The sequence below is a fragment of the Electrona antarctica genome, assembly GCF_951216825.1.
Source record: "Electrona antarctica genome assembly, chromosome: 6".
In the NCBI taxonomy this organism is placed as follows: domain Eukaryota; kingdom Metazoa; phylum Chordata; class Actinopteri; order Myctophiformes; family Myctophidae; genus Electrona; species Electrona antarctica.
The window spans coordinates 49113833-49132008 of NC_136811.1; the positions used below are offsets into that span (position 1 = coordinate 49113833).

At 44.6% G+C, this 18176-nt stretch overlaps 1 protein-coding gene across 1 annotated transcript in view; it reads right to left on the reverse strand.

The window, feature by feature from the left end:
- Positions 1–18176, reverse strand: part of LOC306925120 (activating signal cointegrator 1 complex subunit 3-like) — a 250456-nt gene that overhangs the window by 7432 nt on the left and 224848 nt on the right. Inside the window, exons 35-37 of the mRNA XM_079503798.1 lie at positions 13194–13418; positions 2399–2550; positions 297–444 (exon numbers count right to left, since the gene is read on the reverse strand). Of these exons, the coding sequence (XP_079359924.1) occupies positions 297–444; positions 2399–2550; positions 13194–13418 (525 nt within the window). The remainder of the gene's footprint in view (positions 1–296; positions 445–2398; positions 2551–13193; positions 13419–18176) is intronic.

The window sequence follows — 18176 nt, forward strand, 5'->3', positions numbered from 1 at the left end:
CGGGCCCAGACGGGGCCCATGTGGACCGGGCCCATGTGGACCGGGCCCAGACCGGGCCCATGTGGACCCGATTGATGGTCAATGGCCATGGGGGTTAATTACCTGGCTGGTTAATTACCTAGCTGACTTTTGTATTTGTTACTCTGTTTGTATTTCTCAATTTAAAAAAACAAAAAATGAATAAAAGAACATTAAAAAAAATAAAAATAATACCTGGCTGACGTGATTGGACACTACATGGAACGAAGGTTACCTGACTGATCTGATTGGACACTACGTATAGGAAGCAGGTTTACCTCTCTGATCTGATTGGGCTGCAGCTCCTGTCCGATGATGGCAGCGAATGTACTCTCCTTCCCCTCGCAGGTGGCGATCAGCTCCGGCAGCCCTTCGATTGGTCCGCTGAAGGCCCCGCCCCTTGTCCCCTTCTTGTTAGCCCACCGCCTGTGGAGAGGGAACGGGAGGGCATCAGTCATGTTGTAGAGTCAGTCCTTCCGATGCCAGTATCGGGAATAAAAACGCTGCCGATACTGCCTAAATGCTGGTTTATCGGGTATCGACGAGTATGACAGTCTACTATGCCTTTGTCATTTATCACATGATATGTAATTTTACAGTCATCAATTATTTTGTATTTTGAATGCTTCAGTTGATGTTGCACTACTGTTACTGTACTATTTACTATTATTATAATTTTACTATAACTTCTAGATGCACTGTAACATTATTATTAATTGGATTTTTATTTATTTATTCCTAGATCGGTAAAAAAAAAAGTAAGGACCCCCATAACTCACTCTCAGAGTTACAGACCTGTAAGGGTCCATTTGGTACCCCCTCAAGGAACCGTGAGGGTCCCAGGACCTGGACCCCACTGTCCTACTTTTTTTTGTTTTATTTTTACACTGGGCACAAGTTACGGGTAATCGGTATTGGGAGGGAAGGAAAACCTGGTCTGGGTACGTCTCTCTCTAGCCACGTGACACCACCAGTGTTGTTTTTGGCAGCAAATTTCTATTTTAGTTTAGTTCATAGTCTTTGGAATGAAACTTAATTTAGTTTTAGTCATATTTTAGTCACCTAGAATGTTTTAATGTTAGTCTAGTTTTAGTCGACTAAATATCATAAGATTTTAGTCGACTAAATCTGCAGTTCATTTAGTCGACTAAAATGTATTTTGGCGGGCCTTGATGCCGTCGTAATGGCTCATTTTACACTTGTTGAAAATAGCCGATCTACAAGCTCACAACGCGTCGCGCTGCTATTTTCAGCATGCAACCAAGCGTAAAATGACTTATACTGGATCTCGTGTCCACTAGTCCCTTCCTAACATTTTATTCTAGTTTCTATCTGTTGACGAAATTGTCAATATATTTAGTCATAGCTTTGTTTTCATTTAGTTTTCGTCAGTGAAAAAAGGTAGTCGACGAACATTTCTCGTCTTAGTTTTAGTCGACAAAAACAACACTGGACACCACCCATCTGAAAGGAATCCTGCTCCGCTGCTTCCTGCTGCTCGCCACCGCAGGAAGCAGCGCGTCTCGTCTCATCCCTCTGTTAACATTTTTATTGAGTTAGCACAAAATTATTCTTCTCTACAGGACGCGGCCCAGGACATCCATATGGTGTTTGCATGAGAGACAGAACACATAAGGCTGCTTGGAATGTTCAATCAGACCGTGTGTGAGTGTGTGTGTGTGTGTGTGTGTGTGTGTGTGTGTGTGTGTGTGTGTGTGTGTGTGTGTGTGTGTGTGTGTGTGTGTGTGTGTGTGTAATGCATTACTATACTTATGAGCGCCAAATGCCCCCACAAGTGCAGTAGAATTGAGAGAATTTAGAAATAGACATTGCGAGGTAAATGTTTTGGGGGAGTTAGGCGTAGTTATAATTAGGAAACGATTCAGGTTGGGGTTAGATATTTAATGGTAAGCTTTAAATGTCTGTGGAGTTCTGCCTAATTTATAGTCTGTTGCGTGCCAGTGTCGTCAGAATCGTGCACCGGAAATAGCTAATCAGCCATATTTGTTGCACATCCGCAGCCCGCAACTACAGTGTTTCCTTTGCTTGGTGTTTTGTGTAAAGCACAATGAATTGCCTTGTTGAATTTGAATGCTGAAAAGTAACTGTTTTGGACATATTCGGTTTCCACCCGACAGGGACGATTTGAAAATGACATGGGGAGTAAAAGACCCTGGTTATAAATAAAAAACGCGAGGCGTAATTCCTTCTCATTCCAAACAAACAGCTGGGCTACGAGGGGCTAACACGGTAACATCCTCAGTGTCCATTTATCCATTTGTAACGCCGCTGAGGCCCCAGGAAAACTATAGCAACCACTGTGGAAGATAATCCAAATTTGTTTTTTAAAAGTTTAAAGAACGTAGGTGCTGCTGCTCACCTGAACAGGTAGAGTTCCGAGTTTTCGATGTGGGGCAGTGTCAGTAAGGAGGAGTCGTGGAGCCACCTGGCCTGAACGATCATCTGCACCAGGTTGCAGATGCTGAGCGCCGTCACCAGCCATCCCTCGTTGGCAGCCACGTCCAGCATGGCCTGGACACACACAGAGGAGGACCACACACACAACTGAATTCACCTTTCTTGATGCGTGTAGTAGCAGTGTGTCTCAGAGCCTCTGCCTTGAAGACCAAAAGTCTAATATGTTGCCATAACATCGCCTCAGTCCTCACATCATCATCAATGGGATTTAGGTTCCCAGTCTGCAAAGTGTCCCATTACAAGTACAATTCAGACATTTAGGAGACACTCTTAATCCAGAGCGATTTACAGTAAGCAAGGAAGACGTGAGGTAATACATCAAATGCTTAGCAATAGTAATCCATGATCATATGTGAACCAAAAACCTATCATCTGTCTAAACAGTATATAAAAAATCTCTAATCTGTACATTGAAACTATACACACTAGGGCTTGGCATTAACGTTTTGAGGACAAGTACATTTCCCATTCACTTGTCCGGACACAAAAGTCACTTGCCATCTGTCTACGTAACATGCCTAAATGACATTGCCTTTGCATGCGCCTGCAAGGTCGTCAAGGTTAGGGCAAGTGTTACGGCAATGCTACGGCTAAGGTGAGTCTGAAGAGATGAGTCTTCAGATTAGGCAGAAGATTGGGAGTGAGTCTGCAGTTCTAACTGCAATGGAGAGTTCATTCCACAGTTTGGGAGCCAGAAGGGAGAAGAGTCTGGAACGTGTGGATCATTGTCCCTGATGTTTTAGGGAAGGTTCTGACAGCTTCCCAGACAGCTACTGTAAATGTTTATATACTATTTTAATTTTACTATTATTCATAATGTTATCCATATCAACATCCAGCCTGGCCATGCTGTCCATGAACTGTCAGAAGCACTCAATATCATGCTAATGACTACCTTGAAATGTATTCGTATCTAACCACTAGGGCAAACGACAGACTTGGGCAAAGCACCCACTGCGCAGAAGCAGAACAAAGTCCAATCTGTACCATGAATACTAAACCTGCTCTCACCTCTATAATGCTTATGGTATTCTTCGTCTGACAAAGGCTGGATAGCCAAAATGATTGTAAAGACCGAAGCGATTGTGAATTCCATAATTATATTTTTTGTCATTATTTTGTTTGATATTTTACTTATTTGATGATTTGGGTAAAATGTGTGTTCCGGAAGTTTGATTGTGTCATTTCCGGTAACATGACCATATAGTTTGGAATAAGCTCAGGATCGCACAAGTGATTGCAGCTTCCGTCCATGAGCACGCAGGAGTTTGTCACATTGAACATGGAGCGTAGAAAGTTAAAGTCCTGGTTATGATGATGGGTTCATGGGTTCCGCTCACTACTTCATGCTCTTTGAATTACGTGCAGTCAGTGAGTTTTGACGTGTGCTTTGGAAGCGATGCTTGCTACAATAAAGCCGTCAGTACATACACCAGAACAACTGCCTCGTTCGTTCTTCAAGTTCATCAAAGGGCGTGACACAGCTTGGAGAAATAAGTTACTTATGTATGAAATAAAATGTATTTGGATCCCTGTCATTCTGAGTGCGTACCCTTTCCCCATCAACGTCGTCCATGTTTGTTGTGTTTAATGAGTTTGATCAAGAGCCAGTAGGCGCTTAGGATCCAGTATGCATTTATTCTTTGTGGATTCTGATCTCTGACTTCATTATAAAATCAAAGTCAAAAGATTTCAAAAAGTATAAAACATAATTACGTGAACATAAACAAACCTGGAGGTCCTTCCATGGCCTACTGGCTGCGTACACAAAGTTTATGGAACAGTAAATACGCACGCACGCACGCACGCACGCACGCACGCACGCACGCACGCACACACAGAGACAGCTATCTCTCTGTTAAGGTCAGAGTTTGCAAAGCTCAGCTGCACTCTAACAAACTTAATTAATGTAAAAGTCATTTCCAGACAGTAAGTATGACTAAAAAGGACCTCGAGTGCGAAGGCAAGCCCTGGCGGAGTTAATCAAAATGCTAATGCAGTACAAATTAGAGGAGTGATTAACATTTCACAGTAGCTGCTCAGGGAAATTGATGCCAGAATATGGCTGGTCGTGTCACAGCGGTGCCGGGGTCCAATGGAGAGGGCCTGAAGTGACGAGGACAGTGGGTTCATTCATCTAAAAAGCTCTCAGAGGAAGGACTTCTATGTAGAGGTGCAACAGTTAGTCAAACTAATGCATTTAATCCATTATAGAAATTAATCCATTTGAAATGTAACAATTTTGGGCTGGGATTTTTTTTCAGATCTACAAGCTCAAAATTAATCGAAATCGGACGTGTTGAGAGATCGATCAAATTATGCTTAAAGGACCACTTCACCACTTTTCAACATCTCTTCATATAATTCTGTTCTACTCGGTTTGTGTCTCATAGGAGGGCTGTGCGCAGTTCAGAAACCCCTCCACCAGTGACATCATCGTTTGGCAGATTTCTTTTTTAAACAAGATTTGTTTTGAAATATATTTAGATTTATATTATTGTGCAAACAATATTTTGACATTGCAACTTTTCAGGAAAAGAAAGCCTGCAGTTTCTATTAGCTTGGATTCCCCATCGATGATGTCACTGGTGGACAGGTGAACTACCCACAGCCCTCCTATGAGACATAGACAGAGTATTATCATGATCATTAGTGAGGACCAATTATATGAAGATAGGTTGAAAAGTGGTGAAGTGGTCCTTTAAGTGGTTAATCAGACTGATTTAGTCAATAAAAACATTCATTTGGTTATTTTTGATTTGTTGATATAATATGAAAATGAATAGATCGAATAAGATCCAATTCTATGTCCATGGCTGGGATGTTTTTTTTAGTTTAAGTTTTCTACATGGCATTGTTCCACATTTCCGAAGGCTGTATATATATCACTCCTATCCATTTATCCTCAGGTATTTCAAGTATTAACCACAACCGTATCCTGACAGACTGACATCTGTGCAATTTGGAACGGCACACCACAGGTTTTGGATAGGTTCATGAGAGCCAGGGTCAGGTTTTGGATAGGTTCATGAGAGCCAGGTTTTGGATAGGTTCATGAGAGCCAGGTTTTGGATAGGTTCATGAGAGCCAGGATCATGGAATCTACTCAAAAGTAAATGGTAATCTTTCACTTTTCACAAAAATGACAGCCACAAGCAGCTATTTGGGGTTTCTAGATAGTTGAGATTTTAACGGAGCAAGGGGTCAAGAACTGTACAACTATTTTTGAAGATTATGTTGTGAGAACGTTTCATCAACGTATTGATCAACATCAATATTATCACCGTCAGGGCTGTAGTTGGGTGTGATATGCATCTAGCTTTGTATTGACATTGTGTGGACGATTCAGTGAGTATGTTAGGGCACGGTGGCACAGTCGGTAGTGCTGTCGCCTCACAGCTAGAAGGTCCTGGGTTCGATTCCCGCTGTGGGCGTGGGAAAGGAACTGGGCGGAATAACGTGTTCCTTCCACGCGCTACGTCCGGCCAGGGAAATTACCCCCTGTCAGGTGAAAAGAAGCAGCTTGGACTCCTCATGCATAGAAGGAGGCATGAGGTCAGTCCCCACAGGTTGGCAGAGGAAGTGTAGCGCCCAAGATTACATTAGATAATTGGCACTGGGTGAAAAAAAACTGGGTTGCAAAATCGTGGGATAAGAATTATAGTAAAAAAAAAAGAAAGAGGATATGTTCTGGTGTTCTTTGCCAGAGTTTGAGAAGGAATATCAACAAAAGTGATTCATTTACACAGATGTACCAATGATGCATCACTGGCCGCATGGCTGCATCACTGCCTGCTATGCCTGGTATTTGGAACTGCACTCGCTTCAGCTGTGAGCTGCTATTGCATTTGAAAAGTAATAGTTATGGACATTAGAGCTGGGACTCGATTAAAAATTTTAATCTAATTAATCAGAGGCTTTGTAGTTAATTAATCTCGATTAATCGCATTTTAATCGCATATCATTATTTGACCCGAGAACAGTGAGAAAGCTATTTTTTTTAATGGATTTTGGTATACTAGTGAATCAATGAATAGTGAATACATAAGTTTAAGCAATAAAACATTGTTTTTGTAGTAATAAATTATAATAATATCTCAAATTTAATAATTTATATAGAGCTTTTCTGAGTACCCAAAAATGCTTTACAAGGGGGACATGATAAATCAAAAACAACTTTATTAGAGGAAAAACACTAAGGAATTAAATAGATGAAATAGCTGGGGAAAGCAATATTGAAGGTTTGGATGGTGGGGGCATGTTTCTGAGAGTTTGGGGAATGCATTCCACAGGGTTGGGGGGGGCTTGGTGCAGCAAATATGTGACATGACCATAAGAAAGCACCTCTGTGTTTCTTCCGTGGACATACAGTAACAGCCATTAACAGATTTTACATTTTATTTGGCCATAACCGTTTAGTTAGAAACCATGTCATCTGGTCGGGTCCTTGAATTGCTACTGGTAGTTGGAATAACGTTAGCTCTGATCCATAGTGTTAGAAGGAGGAAAGTAGGCTTTCACATATTTTTTTGTGCTAAAAACGAGGGGCTGCACAGCCTGCACTTCCGTGGGTCTGAGGGGAAAGGATCAAATTAAGTACCATAGAACTCCTCCTGAGTCCTAACTACGCTATGGACCAGAGCTACTGTTGTTGACGTTAGCTTCCAGGCTAGGCAACATGCAACATGTTTCGCATCGAGCCGATACTGGAGGCTTGACGAGGTGCGGTCTTCGGTGATATGCGAATTCTTTATTGAATAATTGCACACAACTGTGCTGTAATCCACGCTATCATCGGATAGCCTTTTAAATCCTATTTCCAATCCACGGGGACAAGCAAAGTGATCTCAGCGGCTTCCCCCGGTCTGGTGAACTGTCTGGTGGTGTTATTGTTCCCCCAATGCTGCTGGGCCATACCATTCTAAAGGGGGGTGGTTTCCACTCCCTGTAACAACGGACACTTCACTCGGTGAACTGGGTGGTGCGCCGGTCCATCTGAAAACTGTCCAGTGACAACGTTCCGCGGTGAAAAAAATAGTGCGATTAAAATGCGTTAATTTTTTTAACGCGTTAATTTTTCTGTAGTTAATTGATCTCAATTAACGCGTTAAAGTCCCGGCCCTAATGGACATATGAGGTTCCCCACCCGACAGAGACGGCATATACAGTACTCTAGATAGATGCCCCCTCAGCCAGCTGGCCCTGGAACTCTGTGCACAAACAGAGCCAACAGATAGAAAACCCATTGGACTAAGCCAAATTATAAAACAGCAAAAGGCACACTATCTGACACATTGGAAAGAAGCAACACAAAAGCAGAGTAAACTAGAACGCTATCTGGCCCTAAACAGAGAATACACTGTGGCAGAATACCTGAGCACTGTGACCGACGCAAAACAAAGACAAATCTTAACTAGGTACAGACTCACTGAGCACAGTCTTGTGATCGAGAAAGGCCGTCATAGGCAGACCGGTCTCTCGAGAGAAGTGGAAACTGAGCTACACTTCCTAACCATCTGTTCATTGTACCAAGACATCAGAGACACATACTTCCCAGTTCCCACAGATTACAATCACCCACGGAGACTTTGAAAATATGACGGAAAAAAACTCCCATATCTGCTGGGTGAAGTACAACAATGTACAACACCACAGCAAGATTCGTGAGCTGCTGTGATAGGGATAAGGCTATCAAATGGAACACAACCACCCTAAAGAATAATCATTGTGTGTATTCCTGCACTATATATGCATCGAGTGATCTCGGTACATAGAAATTTATATGGAGATTCTGACTTTCAATTCTACATACTGTACATTTTGTTTTGATTGTATTGTTCCACTTTTTGCTTTGGCAATGTAAACGTATGTTTTCTCATGGCAATAAAGCCCTTTGAATTGAATTGAATTGCAATGGAGGAACATCACAAAGTGAACAGCAGTGGTCAGTCAGTCCACTGCAGCACGGAGGAACATCACAAAGTGAACAGCAGTGGTCAGTCAGTCCACTGCAGCACGGAGAGGAGCAGAGGAAAGCAGAAACATAAACATATGGAAGACGTACCATGCACAATCACTCCCAGATACACCGCATGGACGGGTTCACACGCACGCACACGCACACACACACACACGCACACACACAGTCTGTCGGCACAAAACACATGCGTCACACAAGCAGACACAATTGTTGCATGCACGCAAGCAACGCACACACAATACATGATGCACATGTACAGTACTGTTGGTACAAATCACATCTGTAAAACATGCAGACACGATGACGATGCAGGCTATGCATGCACGTGTACGTACACGTGCACACACACGCACACAGCCACACACACACACGCATGCACACACGCAATGCTGATGCACATGTATCGGTACAAGACACACGCATCCAACGTGCAGACACACACACACGTACACAGATTCTCACACATCCGTACGCACGCTTCTGCATCACAACCACCCACCCACTCACGTAGTTACGTACAATGGCTTACAGGCCTCATGCGGGTCTGCAAGCCATTGTCGGTGTGGGTAAGAAAATAACTCTCTCAGAGCAGAACCCCGCCAACAACCAAACGCTAACTAGCCCTTCACGCAGGCACACACTGTGGCCGCACAGAAGCACCTGACATTCAGCCATGGACAATGTCTAGCAGACCCGCGGCTGTGGGTCTGTTGCTTAGAGAGAGGGAGGGCGGGCGGGCGCACGGTTGTTAAGGGCAACCTTCTGAGCACTGTCCTTTTTTCTTTCCGTTTTTTTACGAGGCGAGCGAGCAGGTTGAGCCACAAATCATTCCCACATCTCCCCGCCGGCGCTGCCCCGCTCGACACTCATTTTATACACATACAGCCACGCAAGAGAAATCCTGAATTTAATCCTAAATCCTGTCAATTTAACTGTGACAGTGTGTATACAAATGGGTCCCCTGCAGAAGTTTTTAACTCAACAAACGGAAACCAAATGGAACAGAGTTTAATTTAATACATTTTACCGTGGCTTCCACTGGGCATGTCTGTTAGTAAGTGAATGTAAATGTGTATGTATACATATGTTGACGGGCTGAAACCTCCGAAGGTGCCTGCAGCACCAGCTGCATATCTCCATCGTTAGCCTTTGCTCACCGGGAGCTTTGCAATAAGACACGTTGTCAGCTTATTGATTGGCTATTTTAGCTAGATCAATTTACTCAGTTATAATAAATGCATAAACATTTTTTCGTTGATATATGAAAAAACAAAAGTGCTGTCGACAGTTGCAGCCCTAGAAGAGCGTGAAATGAATTCAAATGTTAGCGTATAAGTGTTTGTGTGTAAGAGGAGGGGTGAGTGAGACGTAGGCCTCGCCATCCTTTCTTCAGTGTTACCCGAGCCTCAACTGTTTCTCATTTTATTGCTCAAGTTGTGTTGTGTTTTCATTTCCCTGGTGTGGTTCCCCCCCCCCCCACCTTCACCAGCGTGTGGCTTGTGTCTAGAACTCCCCAAAGGACTCCACATTACAACACAAACACTCAATACAATGACAAACCTTGGTGAAAAACAAACCAACAAATTCAATTTGACATTATTGCCATTGACACGATTCCTTTTCATCACGACAAAGGCTTTTATTTTGTCCACCCCCTGCTGCTTTTTGTGGGATTGCAAATGCAGAGCGTTTGGTTTTGGGTCCCTGTCATCTCTACTGAACAGTGGTTGAACAACTACTCAGATGTTTTACTGAAGTAAAAGTAGCAATGCCACAATTTAGAAATGCCATGTTTCACCCCAAACCCCAAAGTTGCCTTGATGGACCCCAATAGTCTCTAACTATGGACCCCAATAGTCTCTAACTATGCACAGCAGCCATATTGACCCCAATAGTCTCTAACTATGCACAGCAGCCATATTGACCCCAATAGTCTCTAACTATGCACAGCAGCCATATTGGACCCCAATAGTCTCTAACTAATGCACAGCAGCCATATTGGACCCCAATAGTCTCTAACTATGCACAGCAGCCATAATGGACCCCAATAGTCTCTAACTATGCACAGCAGCCATATTGGACCCCAATAGTCTCTAACTATGCACAGCAGCCATATTGGACCCCAATAGTCTCTAACTATGCACAGCAGCCATATTGGACCCCAATAGTCTCTAACTATGCACAGCAGCCATATTGGACCCCAATAGTCTCTAACTATGCACAGCAGCCATAATGGACCCCAATAGTCTCTAACTATGCACAGCAGCCATATTGACCCCAATAGTCTCTAACTATGCACAGCAGCCATATTGACCCCAATAGTCTCTAACTATGCACAGCAGCCATAATGGACCCCAATAGTCTCTAACTATGCACAGCAGCCATATTGGACCCCAATAGTCTCTAACTATGCACAGCAGCCATAATGGACCCCAATAGTCTCTAACTATGCACAGCAGCCATATTGGACCCCAATAGTCTCTAACTATGCACAGCAGCCATATTGGACCCCAATAGTCTCTAACTATGCACAGCAGCCATATTGGACCCCAATAGTCTCTAACTATGCACAGCAGCCATATTGGACCCCAATAGTCTCTAACTATGCACAGCAGCCATATTGGACCCCAATAGTCTCTAACTATGCACAGCAGCCATATTGGACCCCAATAGTCTCTAACTATGCACAGCAGCCATATTGGACAGAAATCGGGCCTCTTCCTTACTTCCTTCACAGGTGTTACCAATGATACGAATGAAGGCCCTGTTCTGATCAAACAGAGTTAGGGTGCCCATATTGTGCTTGTACGCTCACTGGAAACACTCTGCTAGACCAGTGGGTTTCTTAACCCATTTTGACCTGAGATCAGATTCTAAAAATGTCTTCTACATCCTGACAGTTTTCTGAAAAAGCTATGTTTCTATGTCAGTCGTTCGATTTTTGAGTGGTGCAACCACTCCAAGGAACAGCAATGTCAGTGACTTTGTGACTATGTTTGTGTGTGACTCATGAGTACCAGTAGGGGCGCTGTTGTGCCAGAAACAGAGACAGAGAGATAGTATTGCACTGTTGCCTGCTAATGAGAGAGAGAGAGAGAGAGAGAGAGAGGGGGGGGGGGGGATTTGCACCACTCAGTTCACACGGGTGGGATTTTTCAAAAATAGCAGACCTACAAGCTCGTAGCGCGCCACTCGGTGGCGCGCTACGAGCTTGTAGATCTGCTATTTTTCAATAGCTAAAGCATAACATAATGCTAACACCAAAAGAGGTCCCCTTACGGGTGTGCAACTCAGAGTGTACAAATTGGCTCTCGTTGCTCCAGTTTGCTGGAGCCGACTCAGCCCTGTCCGAGTTGCAACCCGATAGGCACAGCATAGTAAATAATGTTGTGGAGACTGCCTTTGCCCCCGGCCGCCACTCAAAGTGACTACTGGGTTGGGCTGCTATGGCTGACAGACATAGTTGAAGGAAGGGTGATATGTCCGTCCCGCGTGCCTCCGAGGTGCTCTGTCTCTGTAACAGATTTACAGGCTTGTGCATAGTCAGCACAGGCATCAGAGGAAATGCACTACTTTATGATGCATGACACTTCGACATAAAGAACCAAAAGGAAAACAGGGAAAAAGAAAAATGCAGTAAAAAAAAAAAATAGTGGCCAACATGGATTTTGCTGAGGTAGTGTTGAAAGGGGGAGGGGGATAAACCGCTAGTTCAGTTAAGGTTCAGTTTCCTCTTCGGGTCAAGGCCCCCCCAAATTATATATATTTGGCAGCGGACCCCTCTCCCCCCCCACAATATATGTTATGCTAGGAACCTCCCGAAGCAATGATTTAAGTTAAAAAATAAAGGCAAAATGCAGAAAATGGATTAAATCCGGACGAAAGTTTTGGAAAATTACCATATTGGCACAGTCGGACTTTCCCTACATATTTCATCTCTCTCACTGGGCCATCTTATAGTCTCGGGGCTAATCGATTTGTATGCAGCGCATGATGCATCGCTCCCTCTCCTGTCTCTCCTGTCTCCTCTCTCTAGCTCTGCTCTCTCCTGTCTCTCCTGTCTCCTCTCTCTAGCTCTGCTCTGGGGTAACGCTGATAGCGTTGTGTTCCCTTTTTTCCATTGCGGGATGACAGTGATACCGCGTGACACCTGGAAATGCATTCAGAGGCTGGGCTTCCAGCGGCACACAGAGAGCCTCAATGTGATGTACAGACAGCGCTGCTGTTATGGATGATAGCAAAGTGCCAGGTTGTGGTGGTGGTGGTTCGACAGACTTTCCCAGGAGGAGAGCAAGTGCATTTGTGTGATTTACTAGCGAGGGTGATTTCCCCCAGGCCGCGGCTGTGTAATCTGAACCCTCTCATCACATATCGGCGTTGTCGGGGAGAAACCTCGCATCTCTCCTGTTCTAACTTTTTGTGTGTGTTTTTTATTTTCTCGTAAATTAACGGCCCGCTCGATCACACCGCAGCGGTCACACAAAAGCATCAAAAGTGGCAGAACCACAAGCTCGAAACGATCTACTACTTTTTGGTATTCTTGAATTTTAAAACCTGAAAATGAGCAGTTTTTGGACATATGAGGTTTCCACCCGACGGGCGGTATCTTTCCTCTGCATGTCATGCCAGCCATGGCAGCTTTAGCAGCCTCTCTCTGAACCCCAGCCTTGCTGACCGACCGAACGAACGAACGAGTAAGCGAGCGAACAAGCCCCACCTGGCAGACACGGATGGCGTTGTCCAGCACGGTCTTGGTGTCGGTGGTGTAGTCGGTGCAGGGCAGTGAGTTGCGGCCGAAGTGGGCCTGCAGCAGCAGGTGGGCCTTGGTGTGGGGGCTGTCGTAGGAGTGGGGCTTCACAGGCAGGGGGAGCTGCTGGGCCAGCTGGCTGTTCAGCTGGTCCTCGTTGTGTCTGACGGGCAGCTCCGCATACTCCTCCGCGTCCTGAGGGAGAGAGAGAGAGAGAGAGAGAGAGAGAGAGAGAGCAGGGAGAGGAGGGAGAGAGGAGAGAGGAGGGCGAGGACAGAGAGAGAGAGAGAGAGAGAGAGAGAGAGAGAGAGAGGGAGGGAGAAAAGGAGAGAAGAACGTTGAGAGATCAAAAGTCAAGCAGGAAGTCAGAAACCTGCTGTGGTCGGACGTTTCTTGCTTTCTTTCTTTCAGTTTTTTTTCCTCCTTCTTCTTAAAGCGATCTCTGTTAAAACAGCTGTGTTTCCTGTCCCGGGCTGGCTGCTCTTCCCTGCATGGATGACAGGCCCTCTTTACTCCACCAAACGCACCGTGGGAGGACCATACCTTTCTCCCCCTGAGACGGCTGACCTGAGGAAATGTGCACACCTGCTTATGAAAAGGCAGCAAATAACGATTGATAGATTAATTTAAAAACAGTTATATGTATGTACTGTATGTATGTATGTATGTATGTATGTATGTATTTAGCCTTTACTGACAGTGGAGAGAGACAGTCAATGCAGAGAGACAGAGACTGTAGGGGAAAGACAGAAAAGTTGAGTCTAACCATGGACTCGCTGATCAAAGCATTGAACCATGCATGTCGTACGTGTCCTAACTAGGGAGGTGATCAGAATCAGCTCTATTGTCACATCACAATTTTACAAAAGTAAAAAAGTGGCTGAAATTCATTTTTGTGCATAGTTTCCTTGGTGTCATTTGTGGGAAGAAGCGAGAGCTAGGGCAGAGATCAAGGCAGGAAAGAAGAACGTTTGAGTGCTTTTGCCACTAAAGTACAAGTAAAGGGTTTCAGATATTTAGAAGCTTGTTTCACAAACGGCACAGCCGTAGGGTCTCTCTTAGCTTATTTATTTACAGGCTCTACAGCAGTACAACCAAGGGGTCTCTTTTCCACAAAATAAATGCACACATAGTACCTGAGATATATAAGGTACATGAGCTAGAGCATTTACAAAATAGTTAAATATTCGACTATCAAAACACCATTCGACACATTATATCAAAGACTTATTTTTATTTATTTTTTCTACAACAGACATGCAGCTGTGAGCTCTGGTGTTGGTAGTTCATGGTTGATTGTTTTCATATCATATAGGAAAAATCATAGGAAAAAGCATGCCTATATGCGCAATGGGGACAAGGAATAGCTAAGTCAACTAGTCCCTGGTATAATTGACAGTAGGTTCAGGAAGAGCAAAAACAAGGGGATACCGGATCCAACATTGAGGAACCAGAATCAGTTCCATCACATGTGGAACGGGTTTTCCAGAACCGGTTTATCACACTGTCAGAGCTGGTATGTGGACTTCACATCTGTCATACAATTGCGATACTGGTGGTTCTCAAACTTTTTAATTCCAAGGATCAGTTACGGACCTGTACGGGTCCATTTGGAACCCCCTATAGGGATCGTTAAAGCCTAGTCCAAACCGTTCGGCTAACGGGTCGCCGCCCTGTTCGGCACAGGTCTTTGAAGTGGTTCACTTTGCAGCAGAACACTGAAAGTCCTGGCAAGAGATGCTGCATTTAGGCCATGACGACTGTCCATCAATCTCCTGTGTTTGTGCTGAGGCTGTGTGTTGTTCTTGTTTGTGGCTGTTTCGATGGAGAGAGATGCGCAGACACGCATGGCCCCCACTCCTCTAATTCACTCCAGTTCAACTTCCGCTAATGTAGTCCCATCAACAGGCTCTGGTGGAGGCATTTGTCACCGGCTTCCCCCTCGCCCGAGACTGTTAAGGCTCCATCGATCACCGGGCTCAAGGCAGCATTTCAAAGGCGCCTGGATTGAAAAAGGGCCCAACCGGGGGTGTAGTGGTGGTTGTTGGCGGGGGTTGCGGTGGAATAGAAATCATCTCTGAATGATTGATATCCCAGCGCCATTGCGTCTGCATACGGATGTGAGGGAGATAAAGACTATAGATCTTTAGATGGAGATCATAAGCGAACCCCCCCCCCCCCATCCCGTCATCATAGTGACATTTGCAGCCAAGAAGACGGAGAGAAGGGAGAAAGGAGGCCTGCAGGAGACGTGAGACGATGGAAGACGAACGGAAGAATGGAGAGAAAGAGACACAGAGAGACAGAGACAGAAAGAGATGGATATATAGATAAGAACACACATCAGAGGGCTAGAGAAGGGAGGGGGGGGGGGGGGGGGGGGGGCTGGGAGGACAGATGAATAACAACAAAGGGAGACGAAGACATAGTGGCGTGGAACTAATGTTCAATTTATACTCCAGCTAGTTCCAATGTGTGGGTCTTTCCTGTACTTTTTAGCCATCTATCTGCCGTTTATCTTGTCTTGTGCCGCTTGTTCTTTGGTTTCTTTGAAACCCAATATTTTCATTTGTGTTTCATTGCCGCGGCTGTTGCACACAGTCTTGCGCAACACGCTGCTCCAACCTTACGCCACTTTATTGCACCTGTACGAGTGAGTGACAAACACGAACCTCCTCGGTTTTCCATGAATTCTCTCTTGATCTTTGATTCTTGTAAATTGCAGATATGCAATGTTTGGTGCACAATCAGGCTCAAGAGAGAAAAGAACGTGAGTCAGGGGGAGGTGTGGGAGTGGGCGGAGCTCATTAGCGGACACACACACACACACACACACACACAGCAGCAATTAGGGGCAATAGAGGAGCATGCAGGGGACTCTTTGTAAAAGCTGCAGAGGGGGGGGGGGCGTGGGCCGGGGGCCGTTGGGGTGACTGGCCTATTGTGCAGCACACTGCAAGGGACATGCTTTTGTCCGTTTACGAGTGTGTTAGTGAGTGAGAGCACACACGGAGCATGGAGCGACGCTGAGCGACCTACGCAGTGCGAGTGTCCAGTTAACTCACACTCGTACCGTAATGACTCAAGCTGTGCTTGAGTGCACCGCAGGCTGGAGTAGTTCCTGGAAAAACATCTGAACCTTAAAGTGGCCGAATCGGGGGATTAAAAAAAACGTGAACATCAATTAACCAATTTAGACCTGAGGCCGATTCTAAAAACGCCTTGAAAAACCTAACCTAAGTTTTCTGAAAACCATCAAATTCTCTCTCTCTCTCTCTAACTACTAACTAATGAGACACAGAGGTACAGTGCTCCTGGATTGAAAGGTAACAGTGGTCTAAATGGGTTATATAAATTATTAGTTTATTTATCTGCAGTTGACCCTCAAAATAACACTATAACTGTTAAGGTTTCTTTATTAAATTGTAATTGGAACAATATTAAGTTCTTCTACATTTACAGTTGCTAAGGCTTTCTTATAACTCTAACCTTGTTCGTACTACATTGGTTATCATAACGAGAGAGTTCTTTTCAAACTTCTTCTCCCAAGAGTTTATTCTCAGCACTCCCAACAACACAGACTTCGAACTATTCTGCAAATTGCGACCTTCGCCGTCTCCAACCCCTGACAATAATAACACTACAACAGATGTATAGGGTATAAGCACAGTCCCAGTGCAAACATGTATGTTGCAAATGATGCTTGGTTTCCTTTTGCAGAGAGAGAGAGAGAGAGAGAAGAGCCCCGTCTTCATTTGTCAATATTCTCCACGCTGTTTTTAACCATTTCCCCTGCGACCTCTTGACCCCTCCCACTAGTTGCCACCATCACTTGGGAGGCTTTACTTAACACAGATGTGATGCCAGTGACCTCCACAGAGGTGTGAAACCACCCTGTCTCCCATTGATGGCAGCAATCAGTGGCCAGCGAGGGGACCACTAGGGCTGGCCTCAGAAGAAAGCGCGGGAGGGGGAGGTGGGGAGGAGGGGGAGGTGGGGAGGAGAAGAGATGGCTTAATGATGACAAACCGGCAGACTTAATGAGGCAGGGATAAAGGGGTGCTAATTTGAGTGGAGGGAGTGTGTGTGAGTGTGTATGTGTTTGTGAGACTGTGTGTGTGTGAGACTGTGTGTGTGTGTGTGTGTGTGCGTGTGTGCATGTGTGTGTGCGTGCGTGTGTGCGTGCGTGCGCAAGAGAGGAGAAAACATATATATAAATGCTCAGAACTCAGATGTATGTTGGTGTTATTAAAGGTATATTCAGTGATTTCACTTAATTCAAATATTACTTATTTTTTCTTATTTTTTGGATAATCCTCCCTATTATAAAGTGTGCTGGCCATATCTGGAGTTACTCCCTGTCCCCAGTGAGCCCCTGGGGTCAAAAAACCCTAGTTTCGGTTTGGGCTTTGGGTGGCAAAGCCTTCATCCAATCAGGATGAGAGGGGCCTTCCTCCAATCATGATCGAGTGGGGCGGGCCTTGGTGCACGTGTTGGTCTGTTGTACTTCCCCCACTGTAGAGCGTGTATATGTGCACATCTTGTTACCGGGGCGGACCAGGTTTTTTCCAAATCACCCAAATCACTGAATGCTCCTTTAAGACAACGATATTACAAATTCAGTCGGCCCGTTTGGAGACAAAAGACAAACGCTCTTCTGCATTGCTGTGGTTCTCAAACACCATAAGAATGAAGATAGCCGATCTACAAGCACGCAACACGTCACATCACCACCTGCTGTGAGCTTGTAGATTGGCTGTTTTCACTATTTTTTTTCTTTTTTTACTTTTATGGATTGTGTATATCTTCATTCATTAAATCCTTTAGAATTGTCCATCCATTTCTGAAAATCTTAGATATTTATAATAATTATTTATTTTTGAAAACATTTTGAAACAATAATGAAAAAGATTTGTAGAAAGAAAATGTACTCCTGTACCATTAAAAAAATAT